Source organism: Leishmania major, chromosome 8 (genome assembly GCF_000002725.2).
Source record: "Leishmania major strain Friedlin complete genome, chromosome 8".
In the NCBI taxonomy this organism is placed as follows: Eukaryota; Euglenozoa; class Kinetoplastea; order Trypanosomatida; family Trypanosomatidae; genus Leishmania; species Leishmania major.
The window spans coordinates 468,283-490,185 of NC_007249.2; the positions used below are offsets into that span (position 1 = coordinate 468,283).

General features: G+C 59.8%; 5 protein-coding genes across 5 annotated transcripts; all 5 read right to left on the bottom strand.

Moving 5' to 3' along the window:
- Positions 1-1,681: 1,681 nt before the first annotated feature.
- Positions 1,682-2,728, bottom strand: LMJF_08_1050 (cathepsin L-like protease; the record flags this gene model as incomplete). Its single annotated transcript, XM_001681082.1, has 1 exon — positions 1,682-2,728. The coding sequence occupies one exon, from the start codon at positions 2,726-2,728 to the stop codon at positions 1,682-1,684; it is 1,047 nt and encodes a 348-aa protein (XP_001681134.1).
- Positions 2,729-4,162: 1,434 nt separating this feature from the next.
- LMJF_08_1060 (cathepsin L-like protease) lies at positions 4,163-5,494 on the bottom strand (the record flags this gene model as incomplete). The annotated part of the gene is made up of 1 exon (XM_001681083.1): positions 4,163-5,494. One exon carries the CDS (start codon positions 5,492-5,494, stop codon positions 4,163-4,165), a length of 1,332 nt encoding a protein of 443 aa, XP_001681135.1.
- A 1,731-nt stretch (positions 5,495-7,225) lies between these two features.
- LMJF_08_1070 (cathepsin L-like protease) lies at positions 7,226-8,272 on the bottom strand (the record flags this gene model as incomplete). The annotated part of the gene is made up of 1 exon (XM_001681084.1): positions 7,226-8,272. One exon carries the CDS (start codon positions 8,270-8,272, stop codon positions 7,226-7,228), a length of 1,047 nt encoding a protein of 348 aa, XP_001681136.1.
- Positions 8,273-9,713: 1,441 nt separating this feature from the next.
- Positions 9,714-11,045, bottom strand: LMJF_08_1080 (cathepsin L-like protease; the record flags this gene model as incomplete). Its single annotated transcript, XM_001681085.1, has 1 exon — positions 9,714-11,045. The coding sequence occupies one exon, from the start codon at positions 11,043-11,045 to the stop codon at positions 9,714-9,716; it is 1,332 nt and encodes a 443-aa protein (XP_001681137.1).
- An 875-nt stretch (positions 11,046-11,920) lies between these two features.
- On the bottom strand, positions 11,921-13,522 carry LMJF_08_1090 (putative histone deacetylase; the record flags this gene model as incomplete). Its single annotated transcript, XM_001681086.1, has 1 exon — positions 11,921-13,522. One exon carries the CDS (start codon positions 13,520-13,522, stop codon positions 11,921-11,923), a length of 1,602 nt encoding a protein of 533 aa, XP_001681138.1.
- Positions 13,523-21,903: the final 8,381 nt, after the last annotated feature.

Consider the following 21,903-nt stretch of genomic DNA (forward strand, 5'->3'; position numbering starts at 1 on the left):
AACGAGGACAGCGAGGGGAGAGCACGTGCAACGCAGACGCCACAACTCGCACGCTAAGACCGTGGCGGGTATATAGGAGGCCGCTAGTGGTGGTGGTGGTGGTGGTGGTATGATGGTGGTGGTGGTGGTGAGAGTCTGTAGAGGGCGTCGGGAGAAGTCGATCACGGCGCAGGGCAGGTGGGGACGGGGACAGTGCAAGAGAGGGAGGGGACGTCGTCACAGGCAACGCAGGCGCGGACAACCTCACACAGCAGCGGTGCATCCATGCATCACGCACGCAGGGGAGAGGGCGAGGCGCACAGCGACGCGCGTCACACATTCCCCGGTGCATGCGCTGCGTGTCAACCCGAGTCGGGGGAAAAGCGACGGTGCTCGTGAGGCCGCTGGCGTACATCACTCGGTACGCACACGCGACACTACTGCTCCCGCCAGCGCACCAGGGCCATCCCACTGCAGCGCTCCGCCAATGCCGCCACGGCAATCCTGCACACGCGCACGCACACACAGCCGCGTACACTCTCACCCTCCATCCGGTGCACACACGTGTACAACTCATATATATATATATATATATGTGTGTGTATGTGCGCATAGTCTTTCCCTGGACATGCTTTTCTCTGGGGACCGTTACGCCTCACGCACACGCGCGCGCGTGCACAGAGAAGAGCCGACGAAGCAAGCACAAACGATAAATAATCCGTGGATGCGGAAGCGGGGGCCAACGCGGGCGGAAGGCGTCCGACAAGCAGTGCACACATGTACAAGCACGCAAGCGCGGTGTGAAGGCAGCACACGCACACAATGCAGGGAGATGGGGGAGGTGCGCACGCACGGTAGATGATCCAGCACAGACGCACCACAGTCAAACCACAAACGAAGCGCTTACTGAGGGGGGAAGAGAAAACAAGGAGTGGGAGATGTCGCTGAAGGCAGGAAACAGAAGTGAGCTGAAGAAGCACACAAAACAAAGAAGCACACAAAGCACATAAAGAGTCGGACGAAGGCAGAATAACGGGCGCGCGTGTGCACGTGTGTGTGTGTGTGTATGGGTAGGTGGGTGGGAAGAGAGCGACAACAAGGGAGGGCACGCGAGGGGAGGACAAGGCGCGAAGCGAGGGCGGGCAGAATAGCCATTGGCGGTACACCACGAGTTGCGTGGGGCCGCAGCTCCTATTCACAGCGCGCCTGCTCGTCCATTTTCCCCCTACGCTCCGCCTCACCTCGCGGAGTCTTCGGCAGCATCGCCTTCCTCTTCCTCGCCCTCACATCTCGCGTCCACGCGGAGCGGCCACGGCGCGCGTGCACCCAAGGAGGTCCCCTCACGCGCGCGACATCGCTGCCACCACACACACACACAACGGCACCCACGCCTACACGCACGCCCCACCCCTACGTGCACTTGCAGGTGTTCATAATAAGGCTCAAGAAAAACGGCGCGCACTTGCCATCAGGAGTCTTGAGGCGCAGCCCCGGACCAAAGCAATCAGGGTTCGAGTACGGGTACATCAGCAACTTGTGCAGACTGCACTTGGTCCTAGAGGAGCCGCCTGCCCCCGGTTCTCGTAGCACACTTGTTGGCGGTGAGAAGATTGTTTTTTGCACCCTTTCGTGCAGCACATGTCGCTTGTAGATCATCTCCTCCATCGTCGCCCGTTTAAGAGCGCGCTCTTCGCTCTCCGTGCTAGAGATAAGGGGTGGGGCTCTGCGACACATGCACGGACACGGGGTACCCAGTGAGCAGGCACGCGTTCACCCCCATGGTCACGCGCACGTAGCCCTTCTCGCCCCAGTCCTCACCCCACGAGTTCTTGATCACCCAGTACGGAACCTCACCAGTCATGTTGTACCCAACGAGCAGCACGCCGTGGTTCAGCTGCTCACCAATGCAGCTGGTCAGGACGCCGCTATGGTAAGACATAAAGGAGCTGGCGTCGACCGCAATCGAGATGGGGCCATTCTTCGCAAGCCACGCAGCCATAACTCTTTCGCTGCTTTCCATCGACACGTACCCGTCGATTCGCGCACCGGGAGCGAGTTCACTGCTGTTCGAGCACTCGGGCACATCACCGTTGCCGGAGACGTAGGGGTAGCTCTTCTCCGTGAACACGGTCCCGTTCATGTTTCGCAGCACCCACTCGAATGCCTGCAGCATCAGCCCGCCGCCGCAACCATTGTCCACGTGATCGCAGCTCACCAGCTGCTGCTCCGACAGCCTCACCAGCTTGTGGCCGGCAACGGCCCACTGCGACTCGATGTTGCCGACCGCCGAGAACGCCCAGCACGACCCGCACGCACCCTGATTCTTCACCGGCGTCACGGCGCCCTTCTCGCGCCAGTCCACCGCATCAGGCACCGCCGACAGGTCCGCGCGCGCCTTGCGGTAGTGCTGGCCGGCGTGCTGCTTCGCCGCTGCGAAGTACGCGGCGCCGTTCAGGTAGCGCGCGGCGAACTCCGCCTCCGACAGGTCAAAGAACTTCGTGATCCCGAACCTCGCGTGTGGGTTCCTCGCCTGATGCTCGCGCATCAGCTCCAGGTTGCGCTCGAAGTTCGCCAGCCGCTGCTGCTCCTCGGTCAGCGTCCCGTACGCGCGCTGGTACGTCCGCTTGAACTCCTCGAACAGCGCAGCAGCCGGCGTGCCCACGTATATCGCGCGCGCGGGCGCGCAGGCAGCCGCAAGCACCACGCACACAACCGCAACAGCGCAGAGAGCGGCCCTCGACGTCGCCATCGCGGAGGCGGGCAGTGAGGGGAAGAGAAGGAGGCAACGAGGACAGCGAGGGGAGAGCACGTGCAACGCAGACGCCACAACTCGCACGCTAAGACCGTGGCGGGTATATAGGAGGCCGCTAGTGGTGGTGGTGGTGGTGGTGGTATGATGGTGGTGGTGGTGGTGAGAGTCTGTAGAGGGCGTCGGGAGAAGTCGATCACGGCGCAGGGCAGGTGGGGACGGGGACAGTGCAAGAGAGGGAGGGGACGTCGTCACAGGCAACGCAGGCGCGGACAACCTCACACAGCAGCGGTGCATCCATGCATCACGCACGCAGGGGAGAGGGCGAGGCGCACAGCGACGCGCGTCACACATTCCCCGGTGCATGCGCTGCGTGTCAACCCGAGTCGGGGGAAAAGCGACGGTGCTCGTGAGGCCGCTGGCGTACATCACTCGGTACGCACACGCGACACTACTGCTCCCGCCAGCGCACCAGGGCCATCCCACTGCAGCGCTCCGCCAATGCCGCCACGGCAATCCTGCACACGCGCACGCACACACAGCCGCGTACACCCTCACCCTCCATCCGGTGCACACACGTGTACAACTCATATATATATATATATATGTGTGTGTGTATGTGCGCATAGTCTTTCCCTGGACATGCTTTTCTCTGGGGACCGTTACGCCTCACGCACACGCGCGCGCGTGCACAGAGAAGAGCCGACGAAGCAAGCACAAACGATAAATAATCCGTGGATGCGGAAGCGGGGGCCAACGCGGGCGGAAGGCGTCCGACAAGCAGTGCACACATGTACAAGCACGCAAGCGCGGTGTGAAGGCAGCACACGCACACAATGCAGGGAGATGGGGGAGGTGCGCACGCACGGTAGATGATCCAGCACAGACGCACCACAGTCAAACCACAAACGAAGCGCTTACTGAGGGGGGAAGAGAAAACAAGGAGTGGGAGATGTCGCTGAAGGCAGGAAACAGAAGTGAGCTGAAGAAGCACACAAAACAAAGAAGCACACAAAGCACATAAAGAGTCGGACGAAGGCAGAATAACGGGCGCGCGTGTGCACGTGTGTGTGTGTGTGTGTGTGTGTATGGGTAGGTGGGTGGGAAGAGAGCGACAACAAGGGAGGGCACGCGAGGGGAGGACAAGGCGCGAAGCGAGGGCGGGCAGAATAGCCATTGGCGGTACACCACGAGTTGCGTGGGGCCGCAGCTCCTATTCACAGCGCGCCTGCTCGTCCATTTTCCCCCTACGCTCCGCCTCACCTCGCGGAGTCTTCGGCAGCATCGCCTTCCTCTTCCTCGCCCTCACATCTCGCGTCCACGCGGAGCGGCCACGGCGCGCGTGCACCCAAGGAGGTCCCCTCACGCGCGCGACATCGCTGCCACCACACACACACACACAACGGCACCCACGCCTACACGCACGCCCCACCCCTACACGTACTGGCAAATGCTCTTGCTCGAGCCGGACCACGATATCCCGCACTTACCCTCCCTTGTCACCGTATACTTGGCCTCACCAGTGCAATTCATGGAGGTGTAGGTGAGCTTCAACACCTGATGGTCACCGCACTCCATCTGAAAAGAGCCGCCTGCCCCGTTCGGCAGGCACTCTTTCGTGGGGATCACCGTCGTCTTGCACCCCTTTCGGCAGAAATAATCCGTGCAGGTGATCTGCTTCACCGTCACCCGTTTAGGAGCGTGCGTCGTGGTGGTCGTGTTTGGGCCAGGGGTGGGGCTCTGCGACACATGCACGGACACGGGGTACCCAGTGAGCAGGCACGCGTTCACCCCCATGGTCACGCGCACGTAGCCCTTCTCGCCCCAGTCCTCACCCCACGAGTTCTTGATCACCCAGTACGGAACCTCACCAGTCATGTTGTACCCAACGAGCAGCACGCCGTGGTTCAGCTGCTCACCAATGCAGCTGGTCAGGACGCCGCTATGGTAAGACATAAAGGAGCTGGCGTCGACCGCAATCGAGATGGGGCCATTCTTCGCAAGCCACGCAGCCATAACTCTTTCGCTGCTTTCCATCGACACGTACCCGTCGATTCGCGCACCGGGAGCGAGTTCACTGCTGTTCGAGCACTCGGGCACATCACCGTTGCCGGAGACGTAGGGGTAGCTCTTCTCCGTGAACACGGTCCCGTTCATGTTTCGCAGCACCCACTCGAATGCCTGCAGCATCAGCCCGCCGCCGCAACCATTGTCCACGTGATCGCAGCTCACCAGCTGCTGCTCCGACAGCCTCACCAGCTTGTGGCCGGCAACGGCCCACTGCGACTCGATGTTGCCGACCGCCGAGAACGCCCAGCACGACCCGCACGCACCCTGATTCTTCACCGGCGTCACGGCGCCCTTCTCGCGCCAGTCCACCGCATCAGGCACCGCCGACAGGTCCGCGCGCGCTTTGCGGTAGTGCTGGCCGGCGTGCTGCTTCGCCGCTGCGAAGTACGCGGCGCCGTTCAGGTAGCGCGCGGCGAACTCCGCCTCCGACAGGTCAAAGAACTTCGTGATCCCGAACCTCGCGTGTGGGTTCCTCGCCTGATGCTCGCGCATCAGCTCCAGGTTGCGCTCGAAGTTCGCCAGCCGCTGCTGCTCCTCGGTCAGCGTCCCGTACGCGCGCTGGTACGTCCGCTTGAACTCCTCGAACAGCGCAGCAGCCGGCGTGCCCACGTATATCGCGCGCGCGGGCGCGCAGGCAGCCGCAAGCACCACGCACACAACCGCAACAGCGCAGAGAGCGGCCCTCGACGTCGCCATCGCGGAGGCGGGCAGTGAGGGGAAGAGAAGGAGGCAACGAGGACAGCGAGGGGAGAGCACGTGCAACGCAGACGCCACAACTCGCACGCTAAGACCGTGGCGGGTATATAGGAGGCCGCTAGTGGTGGTGGTGGTGGTGGTGGTGGTACGATGGTGGTGGTGGTGGTGAGAGTCTGTAGAGGGCGTCGGGAGAAGTCGATCACGGCGCAGGGCAGGTGGGGACGGGGACAGTGCAAGAGAGGGAGGGGACGTCGTCACAGGCAACGCAGGCGCGGACAACCTCACACAGCAGCGGTGCATCCATGCATCACGCACGCAGGGGAGAGGGCGAGGCGCACAGCGACGCGCGTCACACATTCCCCGGTGCATGCGCTGCGTGTCAACCCGAGTCGGGGGAAAAGCGACGGTGCTCGTGAGGCCGCTGGCGTACATCACTCGGTACGCACACGCGACACTACTGCTCCCGCCAGCGCACCAGGGCCATCCCACTGCAGCGCTCCGCCAATGCCGCCACGGCAATCCTGCACACGCGCACGCACACACAGCCGCGTACACTCTCACCCTCCATCCGGTGCACACACGTGTACAACTCATATATATATATATATATATATGTGTGTGTGTATGTGCGCATAGTCTTTCCCTGGACATGCTTTTCTCTGGGGACCGTTACGCCTCACGCACACGCGCGCGCGTGCACAGAGAAGAGCCGACGAAGCAAGCACAAACGATAAATAATCCGTGGATGCGGAAGCGGGGGCCAACGCGGGCGGAAGGCGTCCGACAAGCAGTGCACACATGTACAAGCACGCAAGCGCGGTGTGAAGGCAGCACACGCACACAATGCAGGGAGATGGGGGAGGTGCGCACGCACGGTAGATGATCCAGCACAGACGCACCACAGTCAAACCACAAACGAAGCGCTTACTGAGGGGGGAAGAGAAAACAAGGAGTGGGAGATGTCGCTGAAGGCAGGAAACAGAAGTGAGCTGAAGAAGCACACAAAACAAAGAAGCACACAAAGCACATAAAGAGTCGGACGAAGGCAGAATAACGGGCGCGCGTGTGCACGTGTGTGTGTGTGTGTGTGTGTGTATGGGTAGGTGGGTGGGAAGAGAGCGACAACAAGGGAGGGCACGCGAGGGGAGGACAAGGCGCGAAGCGAGGGCGGGCAGAATAGCCATTGGCGGTACACCACGAGTTGCGTGGGGCCGCAGCTCCTATTCACAGCGCGCCTGCTCGTCCATTTTCCCCCTACGCTCCGCCTCACCTCGCGGAGTCTTCGGCAGCATCGCCTTCCTCTTCCTCGCCCTCACATCTCGCGTCCACGCGGAGCGGCCACGGCGCGCGTGCACCCAAGGAGGTCCCCTCACGCGCGCGACATCGCTGCCACCACACACACACACAACGGCACCCACGCCTACACGCACGCCCCACCCCTACGTGCACTTGCAGGTGTTCATAATAAGGCTCAAGAAAAACGGCGCGCACTTGCCATCAGGAGTCTTGAGGCGCAGCCCCGGACCAAAGCAATCAGGGTTCGAGTACGGGTACATCAGCAACTTGTGCAGACTGCACTTGGTCCTAGAGGAGCCGCCTGCCCCCGGTTCTCGTAGCACACTTGTTGGCGGTGAGAAGATTGTTTTTTGCACCCTTTCGTGCAGCACATGTCGCTTGTAGATCATCTCCTCCATCGTCGCCCGTTTAAGAGCGCGCTCTTCGCTCTCCGTGCTAGAGATAAGGGGTGGGGCTCTGCGACACATGCACGGACACGGGGTACCCAGTGAGCAGGCACGCGTTCACCCCCATGGTCACGCGCACGTAGCCCTTCTCGCCCCAGTCCTCACCCCACGAGTTCTTGATCACCCAGTACGGAACCTCACCAGTCATGTTGTACCCAACGAGCAGCACGCCGTGGTTCAGCTGCTCACCAATGCAGCTGGTCAGGACGCCGCTATGGTAAGACATAAAGGAGCTGGCGTCGACCGCAATCGAGATGGGGCCATTCTTCGCAAGCCACGCAGTCATAACTCTTTCGCTGCTTTCCATCGACACGTACCCGTCGATTCGCGCACCGGGAGCGAGTTCACTGCTGTTCGAGCACTCGGGCACATCACCGTTGCCGGAGACGTAGGGGTAGCTCTTCTCCGTGAACACGGTCCCGTTCATGTTTCGCAGCACCCACTCGAATGCCTGCAGCATCAGCCCGCCGCCGCAACCATTGTCCACGTGATCGCAGCTCACCAGCTGCTGCTCCGACAGCCTCACCAGCTTGTGGCCGGCAACGGCCCACTGCGACTCGATGTTGCCGACCGCCGAGAACGCCCAGCACGACCCGCACGCACCCTGATTCTTCACCGGCGTCACGGCGCCCTTCTCGCGCCAGTCCACCGCATCAGGCACCGCCGACAGGTCCGCGCGCGCCTTGCGGTAGTGCTGGCCGGCGTGCTGCTTCGCCGCTGCGAAGTACGCGGCGCCGTTCAGGTAGCGCGCGGCGAACTCCGCCTCCGACAGGTCAAAGAACTTCGTGATCCCGAACCTCGCGTGTGGGTTCCTCGCCTGATGCTCGCGCATCAGCTCCAGGTTGCGCTCGAAGTTCGCCAGCCGCTGCTGCTCCTCGGTCAGCGTCCCGTACGCGCGCTGGTACGTCCGCTTGAACTCCTCGAACAGCGCAGCAGCCGGCGTGCCCACGTATATCGCGCGCGCAGGCGCGCAGGCAGCCGCAAGCACCACGCACACAACCGCAACAGCGCAGAGAGCGGCCCTCGACGTCGCCATCGCGGAGGCGGGCAGTGAGGGGAAGAGAAGGAGGCAACGAGGACAGCGAGGGGAGAGCACGTGCAACGCAGACGCCACAACTCGCACGCTAAGACCGTGGCGGGTATATAGGAGGCCGCTAGTGGTGGTGGTGGTGGTGGTGGTGGTATGATGGTGGTGGTGGTGGTGAGAGTCTGTAGAGGGCGTCGGGAGAAGTCGATCACGGCGCAGGGCAGGTGGGGACGGGGACAGTGCAAGAGAGGGAGGGGACGTCGTCACAGGCAACGCAGGCGCGGACAACCTCACACAGCAGCGGTGCATCCATGCATCACGCACGCAGGGGAGAGGGCGAGGCGCACAGCGACGCGCGTCACACATTCCCCGGTGCATGCGCTGCGTGTCAACCCGAGTCGGGGGAAAAGCGACGGTGCTCGTGAGGCCGCTGGCGTACATCACTCGGTACGCACACGCGACACTACTGCTCCCGCCAGCGCACCAGGGCCATCCCACTGCAGCGCTCCGCCAATGCCGCCACGGCAATCCTGCACACGCGCACGCACACACAGCCGCGTACACCCTCACCCTCCATCCGGTGCACACACGTGTACAACTCATATATATATATATATATATATGTGTGTGTGTATGTGCGCATAGTCTTTCCCTGGACATGCTTTTCTCTGGGGACCGTTACGCCTCACGCACACGCGCGCGCGTGCACAGAGAAGAGCCGACGAAGCAAGCACAAACGATAAATAATCCGTGGATGCGGAAGCGGGGGCCAACGCGGGCGGAAGGCGTCCGACAAGCAGTGCACACATGTACAAGCACGCAAGCGCGGTGTGAAGGCAGCACACGCACACAATGCAGGGAGATGGGGGAGGTGCGCACGCACGGTAGATGATCCAGCACAGACGCACCACAGTCAAACCACAAACGAAGCGCTTACTGAGGGGGGAAGAGAAAACAAGGAGTGGGAGATGTCGCTGAAGGCAGGAAACAGAAGTGAGCTGAAGAAGCACACAAAACAAAGAAGCACACAAAGCACATAAAGAGTCGGACGAAGGCAGAATAACGGGCGCGCGTGTGCACGTGTGTGTGTGTGTGTGTGTGTGTATGGGTAGGTGGGTGGGAAGAGAGCGACAACAAGGGAGGGCACGCGAGGGGAGGACAAGGCGCGAAGCGAGGGCGGGCAGAATAGCCATTGGCGGTACACCACGAGTTGCGTGGGGCCGCAGCTCCTATTCACAGCGCGCCTGCTCGTCCATTTTCCCCCTACGCTCCGCCTCACCTCGCGGAGTCTTCGGCAGCATCGCCTTCCTCTTCCTCGCCCTCACATCTCGCGTCCACGCGGAGCGGCCACGGCGCGCGTGCACCCAAGGAGGTCCCCTCACGCGCGCGACATCGCTGCCACCACACACACACACACAACGGCACCCACGCCTACACGCACGCCCCACCCCTACACGTACTGGCAAATGCTCTTGCTCGAGCCGGACCACGATATCCCGCACTTACCCTCCCTTGTCACCGTATACTTGGCCTCACCAGTGCAATTCATGGAGGTGTAGGTGAGCTTCAACACCTGATGGTCACCGCACTCCATCTGAAAAGAGCCGCCTGCCCCGTTCGGCAGGCACTCTTTCGTGGGGATCACCGTCGTCTTGCACCCCTTTCGGCAGAAATAATCCGTGCAGGTGATCTGCTTCACCGTCACCCGTTTAGGAGCGTGCGTCGTGGTGGTCGTGTTTGGGCCAGGGGTGGGGCTCTGCGACACATGCACGGACACGGGGTACCCAGTGAGCAGGCACGCGTTCACCCCCATGGTCACGCGCACGTAGCCCTTCTCGCCCCAGTCCTCACCCCACGAGTTCTTGATCACCCAGTACGGAACCTCACCAGTCATGTTGTACCCAACGAGCAGCACGCCGTGGTTCAGCTGCTCACCAATGCAGCTGGTCAGGACGCCGCTATGGTAAGACATAAAGGAGCTGGCGTCGACCGCAATCGAGATGGGGCCATTCTTCGCAAGCCACGCAGCCATAACTCTTTCGCTGCTTTCCATCGACACGTACCCGTCGATTCGCGCACCGGGAGCGAGTTCACTGCTGTTCGAGCACTCGGGCACATCACCGTTGCCGGAGACGTAGGGGTAGCTCTTCTCCGTGAACACGGTCCCGTTCATGTTTCGCAGCACCCACTCGAATGCCTGCAGCATCAGCCCGCCGCCGCAACCATTGTCCACGTGATCGCAGCTCACCAGCTGCTGCTCCGACAGCCTCACCAGCTTGTGGCCGGCAACGGCCCACTGCGACTCGATGTTGCCGACCGCCGAGAACGCCCAGCACGACCCGCACGCACCCTGATTCTTCACCGGCGTCACGGCGCCCTTCTCGCGCCAGTCCACCGCATCAGGCACCGCCGACAGGTCCGCGCGCGCCTTGCGGTAGTGCTGGCCGGCGTGCTGCTTCGCCGCTGCGAAGTACGCGGCGCCGTTCAGGTAGCGCGCGGCGAACTCCGCCTCCGACAGGTCAAAGAACTTCGTGATCCCGAACCTCGCGTGTGGGTTCCTCGCCTGATGCTCGCGCATCAGCTCCAGGTTGCGCTCGAAGTTCGCCAGCCGCTGCTGCTCCTCGGTCAGCGTCCCGTACGCGCGCTGGTACGTCCGCTTGAACTCCTCGAACAGCGCAGCAGCCGGCGTGCCCACGTATATCGCGCGCGCGGGCGCGCAGGCAGCCGCAAGCACCACGCACACAACCGCAACAGCGCAGAGAGCGGCCCTCGACGTCGCCATCGCGGAGGCGGGCAGTGAGGGGAAGAGAAGGAGGCAACGAGGACAGCGAGGGGAGAGCACGTGCAACGCAGACGCCACAACTCGCACGCTAAGACCGTGGCGGGTATATAGGAGGCCGCTAGTGGTGGTGGTGGTGGTGGTGGTATGATGGTGGTGGTGGTGGTGAGAGTCTGTAGAGGGCGTCGGGAGAAGTCGATCACGGCGCAGGGCAGGTGGGGACGGGGACAGTGCAAGAGAGGGAGGGGACGTCGTCACAGGCAACGCAGGCGCGGACAACCTCACACAGCAGCGGTGCATCCATGCATCACGCACGCAGGGGAGAGGGCGAGGCGCACAGCGACGCGCGTCACACATTCCCCGGTGCATGCGCTGCGTGTCGACCCGAGTCGGGGCACTTGAAAGGTGGGCTTTGCGTGATTGCGGTTGCAGAAGGAGTGGGTGTAGGGGCTACATGATGCGTGTGCTTGTGTGTTTACTCCTGGTCGATGTTCGTAGGTAGGGTCGGTGGAAGGGAGGTGGAAAGGAGGTGGAAAGGAAGCTTAGTGGAACTGGCCGGAAGCAAAGGATAGTTCTTTGTGTATGGAGCTAGACGGCGGAAAGGGATAAAGTGTTGATCATCTTCGAGAGTGTGCGGGGGAGTGGGATAAAAGCAGCAGAAGCACGCACATGCCACACCGATCGGCGATCAGACGCTGGCACATGCTCGTTCGAGTCTTTCAGTACAATGCACGTACAGCAAGATTCCATACTAGCCGCCGCCGCCGTCGGTGTAGAGCTGGGAAGCGCACAGTGCAGCGCGTTCATGTTTGTGGACAGCAAAAACCTCAGTCGAAACTCAAAGGTTTGTGCCACACTAGGCACCGGGCGATGAGAACCTAGTGCTCACGTGTCATGGCTTCCCGGTGTATTTGCTGAACCTTGGCTACCAGTGCGGCACACCAGCGCTTGTGACGATCCAGAAGCAGCGTGTCTTCTTGAACCTGCTCTGGCTCATCCGATGCAGCCGGCTTCAATTCAGAGCCCCGGCCGCTAGGTGCGGCTCCGAGATCCTCCTCTGCCCGCTCCTCTCGCAGCTGCTCCCACTCGCGATGACGCCGCTCCTGCCGTTGCCGCAGGTCTGCCCAGACCTTCGGTGACTTTTCCTCAAGAAATCGTTGCAGCAAAGGATCGGTGCGAGGAAGGCTCAAGGCAAGGGCAACCGAGAGCACCCCTTGCGCAACCGCCTCCGGGTTGTAGCCGCCCTCCAGAACAACGACCAACCCCGCTGTCCGTCCGTCATGCAGGCACCACCCCTTCAGCCGCGACAGGACCGAGGCAAACCCACCCTCGACGGCCATCTTGCCCAATGGATCGCCATAGGCAGCATCGAACCCCAGTGACACCATGACTAGGTCCGGCCCGAACTTAGCCAGCCGGGGCAAGAAAATCTCCTCCAAAACAGAGTTCATTAGGTGGTCGGAGATGACCTGCTCGCATCGTGCCGGCTGTTGCCCGTTGGTGTGCACGGCCACATTACAGATGCTGCCTTTGGAGGCGGCGTGTCGGCTCCCTCCCACGTAAGCCGTGTCGCCGCGGCCGTCAAATGGATAGAACTGCCTTTTATCGTAGCGGTGGAGCGACAGATACAGTAGCGAGGCGGGGTCGCAGGCACCCTCAACAAAAGAAGCGGTTCCCTCGCCGAAGTGGACGTCCAGATCGAGAATAGCGATGCGCGGAGGGCCAGAGGCCAACGCTGATGCGTGCCGAATGCGCAGTTGCTGAGCTGCGATGGCGACATTGTTGACCAGGCAAAATCCGCTCGGCTGTGAAGCCGTGCAATGATGCCCCGGCGGCCGCACAAGACAAAATGACACGAGGGGGTGCACACACCCGGCAGCGCTGGAGGCTGTGCCGGAGCGGGAAGCCGCCACACCGCGAAGCGCGGCGACGCTAGCATCGATCACGGCGCCTGCCGAGAGTCGGACAGCTACGCTACTTGTCCCCTCGTTGCAGTAAACGTCGCTTTTCAAGTCCGCCAGAGCCGCCCCACTCTTCAAAAAATGTTCGTAGACTTGCGGATCTTGGAAGGAGCAAACCTCGTCATAGGTGGCGAGTCGTGCAGGTATCCATTGCGAGCGGTTGGCTGCGCTGATCAGTGGCACAGCTCGGCCCAAGTCCGAACCTGAGCTGCTATCCTTGTGCACCGTAAAGGGAGCCAGCAGCTCGACAGGCAGAACGTCGAGTGCGCGCTCGCAGCCCTGAAGTGTCTCGATTGCGCGTTGCAGACGGTGTGGTGTCTCAGGGGAGCGGTTCATGTCAGAGCGATGTAGCAGCATGCGCGCGTCGAAACACCACCCCACGGTGATGTCGGGAGGTTGCGGTGCCGCCCCACATGCCGTGCCACTCACAAGAGCGGCTGTGGGGCTTTGTGATGATGTATCGCTGCCCTCTCCATCAGTACAAACGCCCCCTGTGATATAGTACACGCCTTTGTCCATTAGCTTTCCCATGAGCACAAGCTCTTGGTCGTCGACAAGACACAAGTCAGCGGACGGCGAGCTCGTGGAACATCGTGCTCGCAAGCCCACTCGACTAGCTACAGCTTCTAACGGCTCTTTCAGGTCACCTTTTCTAATCGGCGCTTCAGTTTCAAGCTGGGGACGCTGGAAGCGTCGCACAATTACGATGCCATTCAGCTCGGGACGCGCAAAACGTGGTGGCGGCATGGGTGAAGTCTGGTATGCTAAGCACGCAGAAGAGAGAGAAAAAAGGTGGCGAATGCGAGTCGGAAGACCTTTTCATTGCCCCGGCGTCTACACCGCTTTGCGAGGCGCGGAAGGCATGCACAACAGCATTGCTTGCCTGTGATGCACGAGAGCTTCGCCTCCCGAGCCGTAGAACTGAGGAGGTTCTAAGATGCTTCCCTCGTATAGCAGAAAGCAGATTTGCTTTGGTCGAAGGCTCTCGTCCGAGAAACCGGTGCCACGTGCATGCAACGTGATCAGTAGGAATGAAATACCAAGAAACAAAACGTAGAGCTGTGACGGAAAAAGATAATACGCTCTAAATATATATATATATATGCCCGCAGTCAGTTCACAGCGGCTTTCTGACGCTGGAAAGGGATGATCAGCTCGAGAGATCACTCACGCCCCAGTGGTCCGTAGAAGGGTGGCCGAATCCGTTTCCGATTGCGAGGATCGGGTATCCATTTGCTCGTACTTCAGAACCTCTGCATATGCCGCAGATGGCATCACTCGTACTCCACAGAGTTCGGAGAACTGAAGACCCTCCTCAGTGTCTAAGAGAGCGCAGTGTGCTCAACGGAGAATCAATTAACAGCCTCTGGTGTGTGATTGACTCACCTCTCCGCTTCCCTCGCCCTCCGTAAGACATGCAGCACGACGCCGCGCTTTGCACGTCAATAAGCATCCGCCTGGCCCTTCCCAAGGTTCAGGAAGAGTGACACACCGTACTGCTCGTCGAGCGCCTCTTGGTATCCTGTGATGATGAACCGCTCAGCCCCAGCAGCATTGCTGAGAGCTCTGGTATACAGGCATCCATCGTTTGAGCTACTTTGCAGATTCGCGCGAAGACACGGTCTTCCAACTTCTGCCCATCAACAACGACGTATCCCCTAATTAGTGGTCAGTCACAAAATATGCTGCATTTCGCGCCACTTCCTTGTTGCGCATTGCCCGCCTGCTGTTTCGCAGCTGTCAACTGCCAACGCCGGATTTTACCAAGTCACCAGTACCACCGATATACTCGTTTCTCCATTCGACACCGAAGGGAACGTCCGATGCCTGCAACGGGAAAAATCCGCCGCCGAGATCACCGCTATGGGCCATAAAGTCACCTGCAGAATGCTCTTCGAGCCACGGGTCTGGACTTCGTAAGTGACAGTACAATTAGCTTCCGTTCTCGCACTACGCAGACGCCGTCTAGAAAAGAGAGAGTCCATGCATGCGATGGGCGAGTGTAGAGGCCAACAAACCTGAGATAAGGCGCGAAACGACAGCCCACCGCGAGTAAGTGATGCGTGCTGCATCGCCGCGAACAATCCCTCCATCCATCTGGAGTCCCGTCGTGTACTGCAACAGCATCATAACGGAAAGAGTATCCTCAGATGTGACGACCCGCATCCGAGAGAGCTTATAGAGTTCCCACATTTTACGTGATTCTCCCCACTTTGCTCTTTCTCTTTCCCAACGTGTTTACCCTCTGCCAGGGGGCATGGGTCCAGCCCAACGCTGCCCCCGGGCCGGTCGCACGCCCATCGCCTGCCGCAAAGCAACGCTAGACACACGTTGCGGCGGTGCGCCGACTCAGTCACCGGTGCGCACCCTCGGCCCCAAACACCGCCCACCACCCGCCGAGCAGGGCGCCTCGCAGCCGCTCACCCATCATGCCGGCCGCCCCCTGCTGCATCTCCCCTCGGGGTGGCGCGGGCTCCCCCACCAGTGGGCAGTGGGGGCCAGCTGGGACACGTTTGGGCCACGTGGGCACCCTGCTCGCCACACAGATGGCACAAACGTCTGCATAGTCGCAGCTCTCTCCGGCGCAGCGCCATCAAGGAGCTCACCGCCGGCATCAGCAGCGACACATCGCTCTGACCTCACCACGTCGCAGGTGCTTGGCCCTGTCACTGCCAGCAGAGGGTCGGCACTCGCAGGGGATAGGGGAGCTGCTTGACTCCTCCAGAGGGAGTGTGTACTGGGCTTTGCCACCACCTTGAGGCGTCCCCTGTCATAAGTGCGCCCGTTTCGTTGATTCCGAAATTGGTGAGGAGCATTGCCAAAGTGATCTCAGCACCGTTGTAAATAACGGTCTCACTGGATATCAACCTCATGGTTTTACTCGTCATCCTCGCCTAGGAGCTCAGGCAACTTACTGATTGGCTTGTAGCCCAGAGTCGCGAGTGTTTTGGTGTAGCAGGCAAAGTTGCATTCAATCCCGGAGAAAAACGTCTTCATTAGGGGCAGAGACACAACAAATAAAACGATCGCACCCTTCACAATCGCTTTAGCTCAGAAAAGCCGCGCACGGGATAAAGGCAGAGCAGACAACAAAAAAGAGAAAAACCTTATAAGAAGGCGAATAAGATTTACATGTAGATTCACTCCTGCTTCCAATCGACGGAGCTGCTGTGCCTCGCGGTCACACAGCCTGCGTAAGCGAGTCGATGCAAGGCCGACATCTGGGGAATAGAGAAGTCGAATCGTAAAAGCTAATTTTTGGGGGGATCCACAAGCTCGAGTCCAAGACGCTGAACTGCACAAAGACGATAAGAAAGAGAGGTAGAGTCACATCCGATTGCAAACGATAGAAAACCAAGCAACCATACCGAAAACAAAAAGCAAAAATAATAGTGAAGACATGCGTGAGAGATGAGCAATACAAAAAAAAAAATGTGCACCCTGAGTGAGTGAAATTGCTCTACAAGAGCTCTTGGGACTTCTCCAGAGGGCTAGGTGTAAAACGTCTCCTAGATTCATTCCAGTCCGGCAAGACATGTGCCTGATAGTCTTCACGGAGTGGCAACTCGACACCATAGGCAGAGAGCTAGTCATCGTCGACGTGATGATCAACGAACAGAATGTTGAGAGCACTCCTGTCTAACGGTACCCCAATGTACTACTCAGGCGAAAAACTATCCCGCAAGAAGCTATTACTGGTTTTCATACCTTCAACCCTAAGTTTCTCGTCATGCCGGTCGAAGGGGTCGAGCTCTAAGTCTATGCGAAGGACACCATTCACAGTACAGGATATGCGCTGAGAATTTGTGAGATGCAGAGGCCCTTTCGATGGGCTAGGTACTCCCACACCACACTGAATAAGACTATTTGACACTCACAGGTGACTCTTTGCCCCGTTTACTGCCCTGGAGAGAGGAGCTTTCAGAGTAGATGACCCTTGTTTACTCTCGATGAGCCCTTTGACTTGTTTCGCCCGCTCATCATATCGAGCCACAAACTCCCCCGCAATTGTAAGCTGGTGGCGTTTGTCGGCGTCTGTTTCACTTTCGTTGTGCTGAATTGCACCCCCATGTCGAGTGTGCTCGGACTCTTGGCCCATCTTAGCAATCAAAGGCCTAAGCAGCGGCGCTGTGTGGCGCGCCAGTGATACAGAAGCTCCGCCAAGAACACCGATACCGACCCAGTCGCCCAATTCAAGTGCCCGTCGAAAGAGCAGCTCCCGGCTGTCATTTGCGGATTTCGAACGGTATCGCCGGCGCTCCGCGCTTGCAGTAAGACGATCCGCAACTTTGAACGTGGGCACCCCACTCCCAACTCTACTGCGCGGAGCGTGAGGCAGGAAAAAACAATGCAATGATGGGTTCGGAGCGTAGTTCTGCAGTGATGAGAACCCTCGCGCATTTTTCCGCTGGACTCTTGAAATGCTTCGGTTTGAGAGCCCTGACACCCTGTAGAAACAGTCACTGTGTGGGGTTTTACAACCCAAAACTGCTGCAGGCAAAGTACCTTCCGAAGCAAGCTGCTCGGCCATCCGAGCGTTCCACACTTCTCATTTTCTCAAGATAAATTCCGCCTTTGCCAGTGTTTCCGCCTCTACCGCTTGTGGGACCCTTTGATACGCTGATGATGATGCGTCAGACATAAGGAAGCTATCAGGCAATGTTGGTGCCCTTCGACCACAGCAGGAAGCAGCTATATCATGAATCCGCTCTCTGCTCAAGGGGCCCCCGTTGCCCCTGTCAAGATCCACGTACCCACATCACCTATATTTACTGCCTACACCTTATACCACCCCGCCCTCCCGCATGATAGAGCGAGAGCTACTCGCGTGTGAAGGTGAGAGGTTCAACTCGAAGCTTGTGCGCACTGGATGTGAAGACAGCATTTTCTCGCAGACGAAACGCAACTTGGCACCAAAGGCGTGCAGGCACAAAAGGGGGGGGGGCAAGTGAGCCGTCAAATGCTAGAGAAAGATGCACTGTAGTGCTTCTTCTTCCATCTTCGGCGCCCGACGCAAAGGCAGCGCAGGCCATTCGCATTCTTTCCCTTACTCCAACAGGAGAATACCCCCTCACGCATTTCACTACATCTGATGAATTTTCAAAATATTTTTTCTGTCACAGCGTCGGCATCAGCTACGTACACGACGTGGCGACCTCACTTCTTGGATCCTTTCGTCCACCAACTCTGCTATCGCCCTTGCACGCAACAACGCACGCAACAGTGAAATCAGCACAGAAGGCAGAACTTATCAATGTTCAGTGACCAGGTCTCCGCGCCCAAACAACAGCTCGCCGCTCCTGAAAAACCGACAGAAAACCACTCTGACGACAGGGGACGCCTCAAGGTGGTGGCAAAGCCCAGTACACACTCCCTCTGGAGGAGTCAAGCAGCTCCCCTATCCCCTGCGAGTGCCGACCCTCTGCTGGCAGTGGCAGGGCCAAGCACCTGCGACGTGGTGAGGTCAGAGCGATGTGTCGCTGCTGATGCCGGCGGTGAGCTCCTTGATGGCGCTGCGCCGGAGAGAGCTGCGACTATGCAGACGTTTGTGCCATCTGTGTGGCGAGCAGGGTGCCCACGTGGCCCAAACGTGTCCCAGCTGGCCCCCACTGCCCACTGGTGGGGGAGCCCGCGCCACCCCGAGGGGAGATGCAGCAGGGGGCGGCCGGCATGATGGGTGAGCGGCTGCGAGGCGCCCTGCTCGGCGGGTGGTGGGCGGTGTTTGGGGCCGAGGGTGCGCACCGGTGACTGAGTCGGCGCACCGCCGCAACGTGTGTCTAGCGTTGCTTTGCGGCAGGCGATGGGCGTGCGACCGGCCCGGGGGCAGCGTTGGGCTGGACCCGTGCCCCCTGGCAGATAGCTAAGACGTTTGAAAAAAGAAATTATAGATCTAGCGTTGCAGCACATGTAGAACGACGCTGCGCTGCTCAAGATTATTTTTGAGAGCAAAAAAAGTACCACCTGAAAACCCAGCCCCTTCCCCCTTTCTCAAAACCTCTTCACCACCAGGCTTGAAAGAGCCTTCAGGAAACGAGCCGCACCCCCACCTTCACACCAAGGTTTTAGCGCCAGATAGAATTTCCTGACGCAGACGCTATGTATATCGACTCGACGGGCCCGTCTGCTGCCATTAAGCGACTGACGCAAAAGAAGCTTTTTGCTTCGCAAAAAGAAGGAAGGACGCATTCTGAGCAAGCATAACCAGATGTAGCCTTTGCGGCGCTTGGGAAAAGATGTCAACCAAGTCAAAACGCAATGCCCTGATCTTTAAACCATGGCAGGGCTGTGGAGAAAGCATCCCCACCCTCTTTTGTGAATTTTTTGTCCTTGTTGCTTTTGGTCTGTTACTTCTGGGTATTGGAAGCCTGAACTATATGCGCTTGCAGGCGAAAAAGCAGCTTTGGCTTCGGCTTCAATTCTTGAAAGCATGGTAAATGGAAGGCGACACAGAACGCCAAGAAAACATTTCCCCATTTGTTGGAGGAGAACGCAAAGCTGTGGACCACGAAAATAGGATCTTTGCTTAACGAGGGTGGGGCCGCCGCGTCCCGCCGAAGCCCCCCCCCCCGCTTTGCATCCCAACGGGAAATTGGTGTGAGTGATTCGCACATATTTCAGACGTGACTCTGGACTTTTTGAGCGGGCACTTAACGGCAACGGCGGGGCCTTTGAGAAAGCACACCCACCGCACACAATGGTTGTACGAGAAGATTTTTTGCGGATGAGCAGAAAGTGGACTGAGGGGGGGGGGGCTTTCCACGCACGCGACAGAAATAGAGCAGAAAACCCCGTGGGCGGCGATGGCGGCGAATGATGGACTTGTCCCCTATCGGCCAGAAAAACGACCTGCGGCAAAAAGCTTGGGTTGCGTTATTGGGGGCCTGTGGGGCCTGCCCTCGCTGGTCCGAAAACACGCCCCGAAGCCGCCTTTCTTACGGGTTCGCTTTTTAATTTTCAAGAGTAGCGCGGAAAATGTGCTGCGGCGCCCCGGGGCTTTTGGGAAGCGCAACCCTCACAAAAAAGGCCCCCCACTCCTCGCGGTTTACCGCGGGCCACGCCCCCTGGGCACCGGGAAAAGACCCTGGGAGGGGGGACCCCGTGCAGCCGCTGGCCAAGGTGTGGCGCACCGAGTCTTCGGGGGCGGGTTTCCGTTTTTCCCAAGTGGGGGGGGGGGGGGGAATGTGGCCAGGGCGTCCTTTTCGGCCCCCTTGGGCCAAGGCCACAGCCAACAACCCCCCCCCCTGCGGCGCACCGCCGCCAGCGCCCCCGCAACCCAAAAAAGAACGCGCGGCACGGGGCCACTTGCAGGAGATCCAGCGGATACGCGGAGCATGGGTTCAAGCCCACGTTCGCCGAGAAGCACCAGAAACCGACCCTTCCAGGGGGACACCTTGCGCAGGCAGCGCGGCGAGCATTTCCACCAGCCCCGCCATTTACGAGAAAGCCGCTGCCGAGCGCCATTCGCACAGAAATATAAATGGGTTTGCCCCTGCCGGTTTCACAAAGCCCCCCCTCCCCCCTTTTGCCGTTGTTCGCGCGCACCCCTTCCAAAAGCCTGAATCCTTGCAAAGGGGGGGGGGGCGTGAAAAATACGCGGTGTACACGCGGAATGTGGCTGTGCGCAAAAACCGCTCGCGCGCCAGGTGGGTGGCCGTGCCTCTACGCCGGCGTCGTTGGGCGCCACATGGGCTTTGGCGCCGGCCTAAGGGCGGGCTTTTTGTGCTCGCCGGCACACCCCGCTCCCACCGGCCCCAACGCGCCCCCGCCAAACCCCCACAAAAGAAGGCAGCCAGCCGCCAGCAAAAAGCCCCAGTCGTCACAGACGCCCCCACCCCCGCCCGCCGCCACCGCACCCGGCAAACCACCTTTTCACCAACAAACGGCCACCCTTCTGCTGTTTTTTTTTCCCGTCGACAGGCTGGCGCTGGCCAGCCCCCGACATTTGTTACCGCATTGTGCGGCTTTTTTCATTGTAACGGGGTGTGGCCTGTGGCTGGTGGCCTCCAAAACCAAGGCCGGCCCTGTGGGCGGCGGCCGCGGGCCCCACCCAGCCGTGCCCCCAGGGCAGCGAAAAACGCCCACCCACCACCCGCCCCCGGAGCCGCACATTTTGTTTTGAGAACTTCTAAAAGCGTATCCCTGGTGCGGCTTGCATTTTCGCACGCCGCCTCTGCCGAAACCGCCTCGCCTTTTGTCGCTGGGAGGGTTCGCGCCTTCCTGGGATACCAACTCGCGGACGCATGGGCGACGCAATGGTGTGCGGCATCTTTTCCCTGAAAGGGGCGAGGGCCGCTGCAAAAAAATTAAACGACAGATCCGGGGAAAGCACCGGGTGGTGTTACCCCAGTTTGCTGACTTCAAATATCCACAAGCCCCTGCCCAAACAATGCCACGTTCAAAGTGCACGCCTGGTCCCCCGCGCGCGCGCCCGAAATATGGCCCCGCAGCGGGGCAAGCCACTATAGCTATAGACGGGGCAGGGGTGAAAAATTCGCGCGGCCCGTTCCCCACAAGCATCAGGGCAATAGGCGCCCCCCATTTAAACCGCCATGGGGGCCACAACGGAAACAAAACAAATCCTTCCTGACAATGCTCGCGCACCGACACACCGCACACGGCACGAAGCAAAACATTCAAAACGCAAACCACGTGGATAGCCTTTTTACCCCCATCCCCAAACTTACTTCTGGGGTAATCATTTTGGGGGTTTTCGTAGAGATGCGCCGCCAGTGGCCGCTTAACGCTCCAATGCGCGAGATCTTTGTTCTGTGTGCGAAAGCTTCCCCCCGATGGCTCGCGTGCTTCTTCCGCCGGCGACAGCTCCCCTCCTGGGTGGTCGGAACGCAAAACCGAGGCAGCACCTTATCTCGAAACGGTGGGGGGAGAGGCGCTTTGAATGG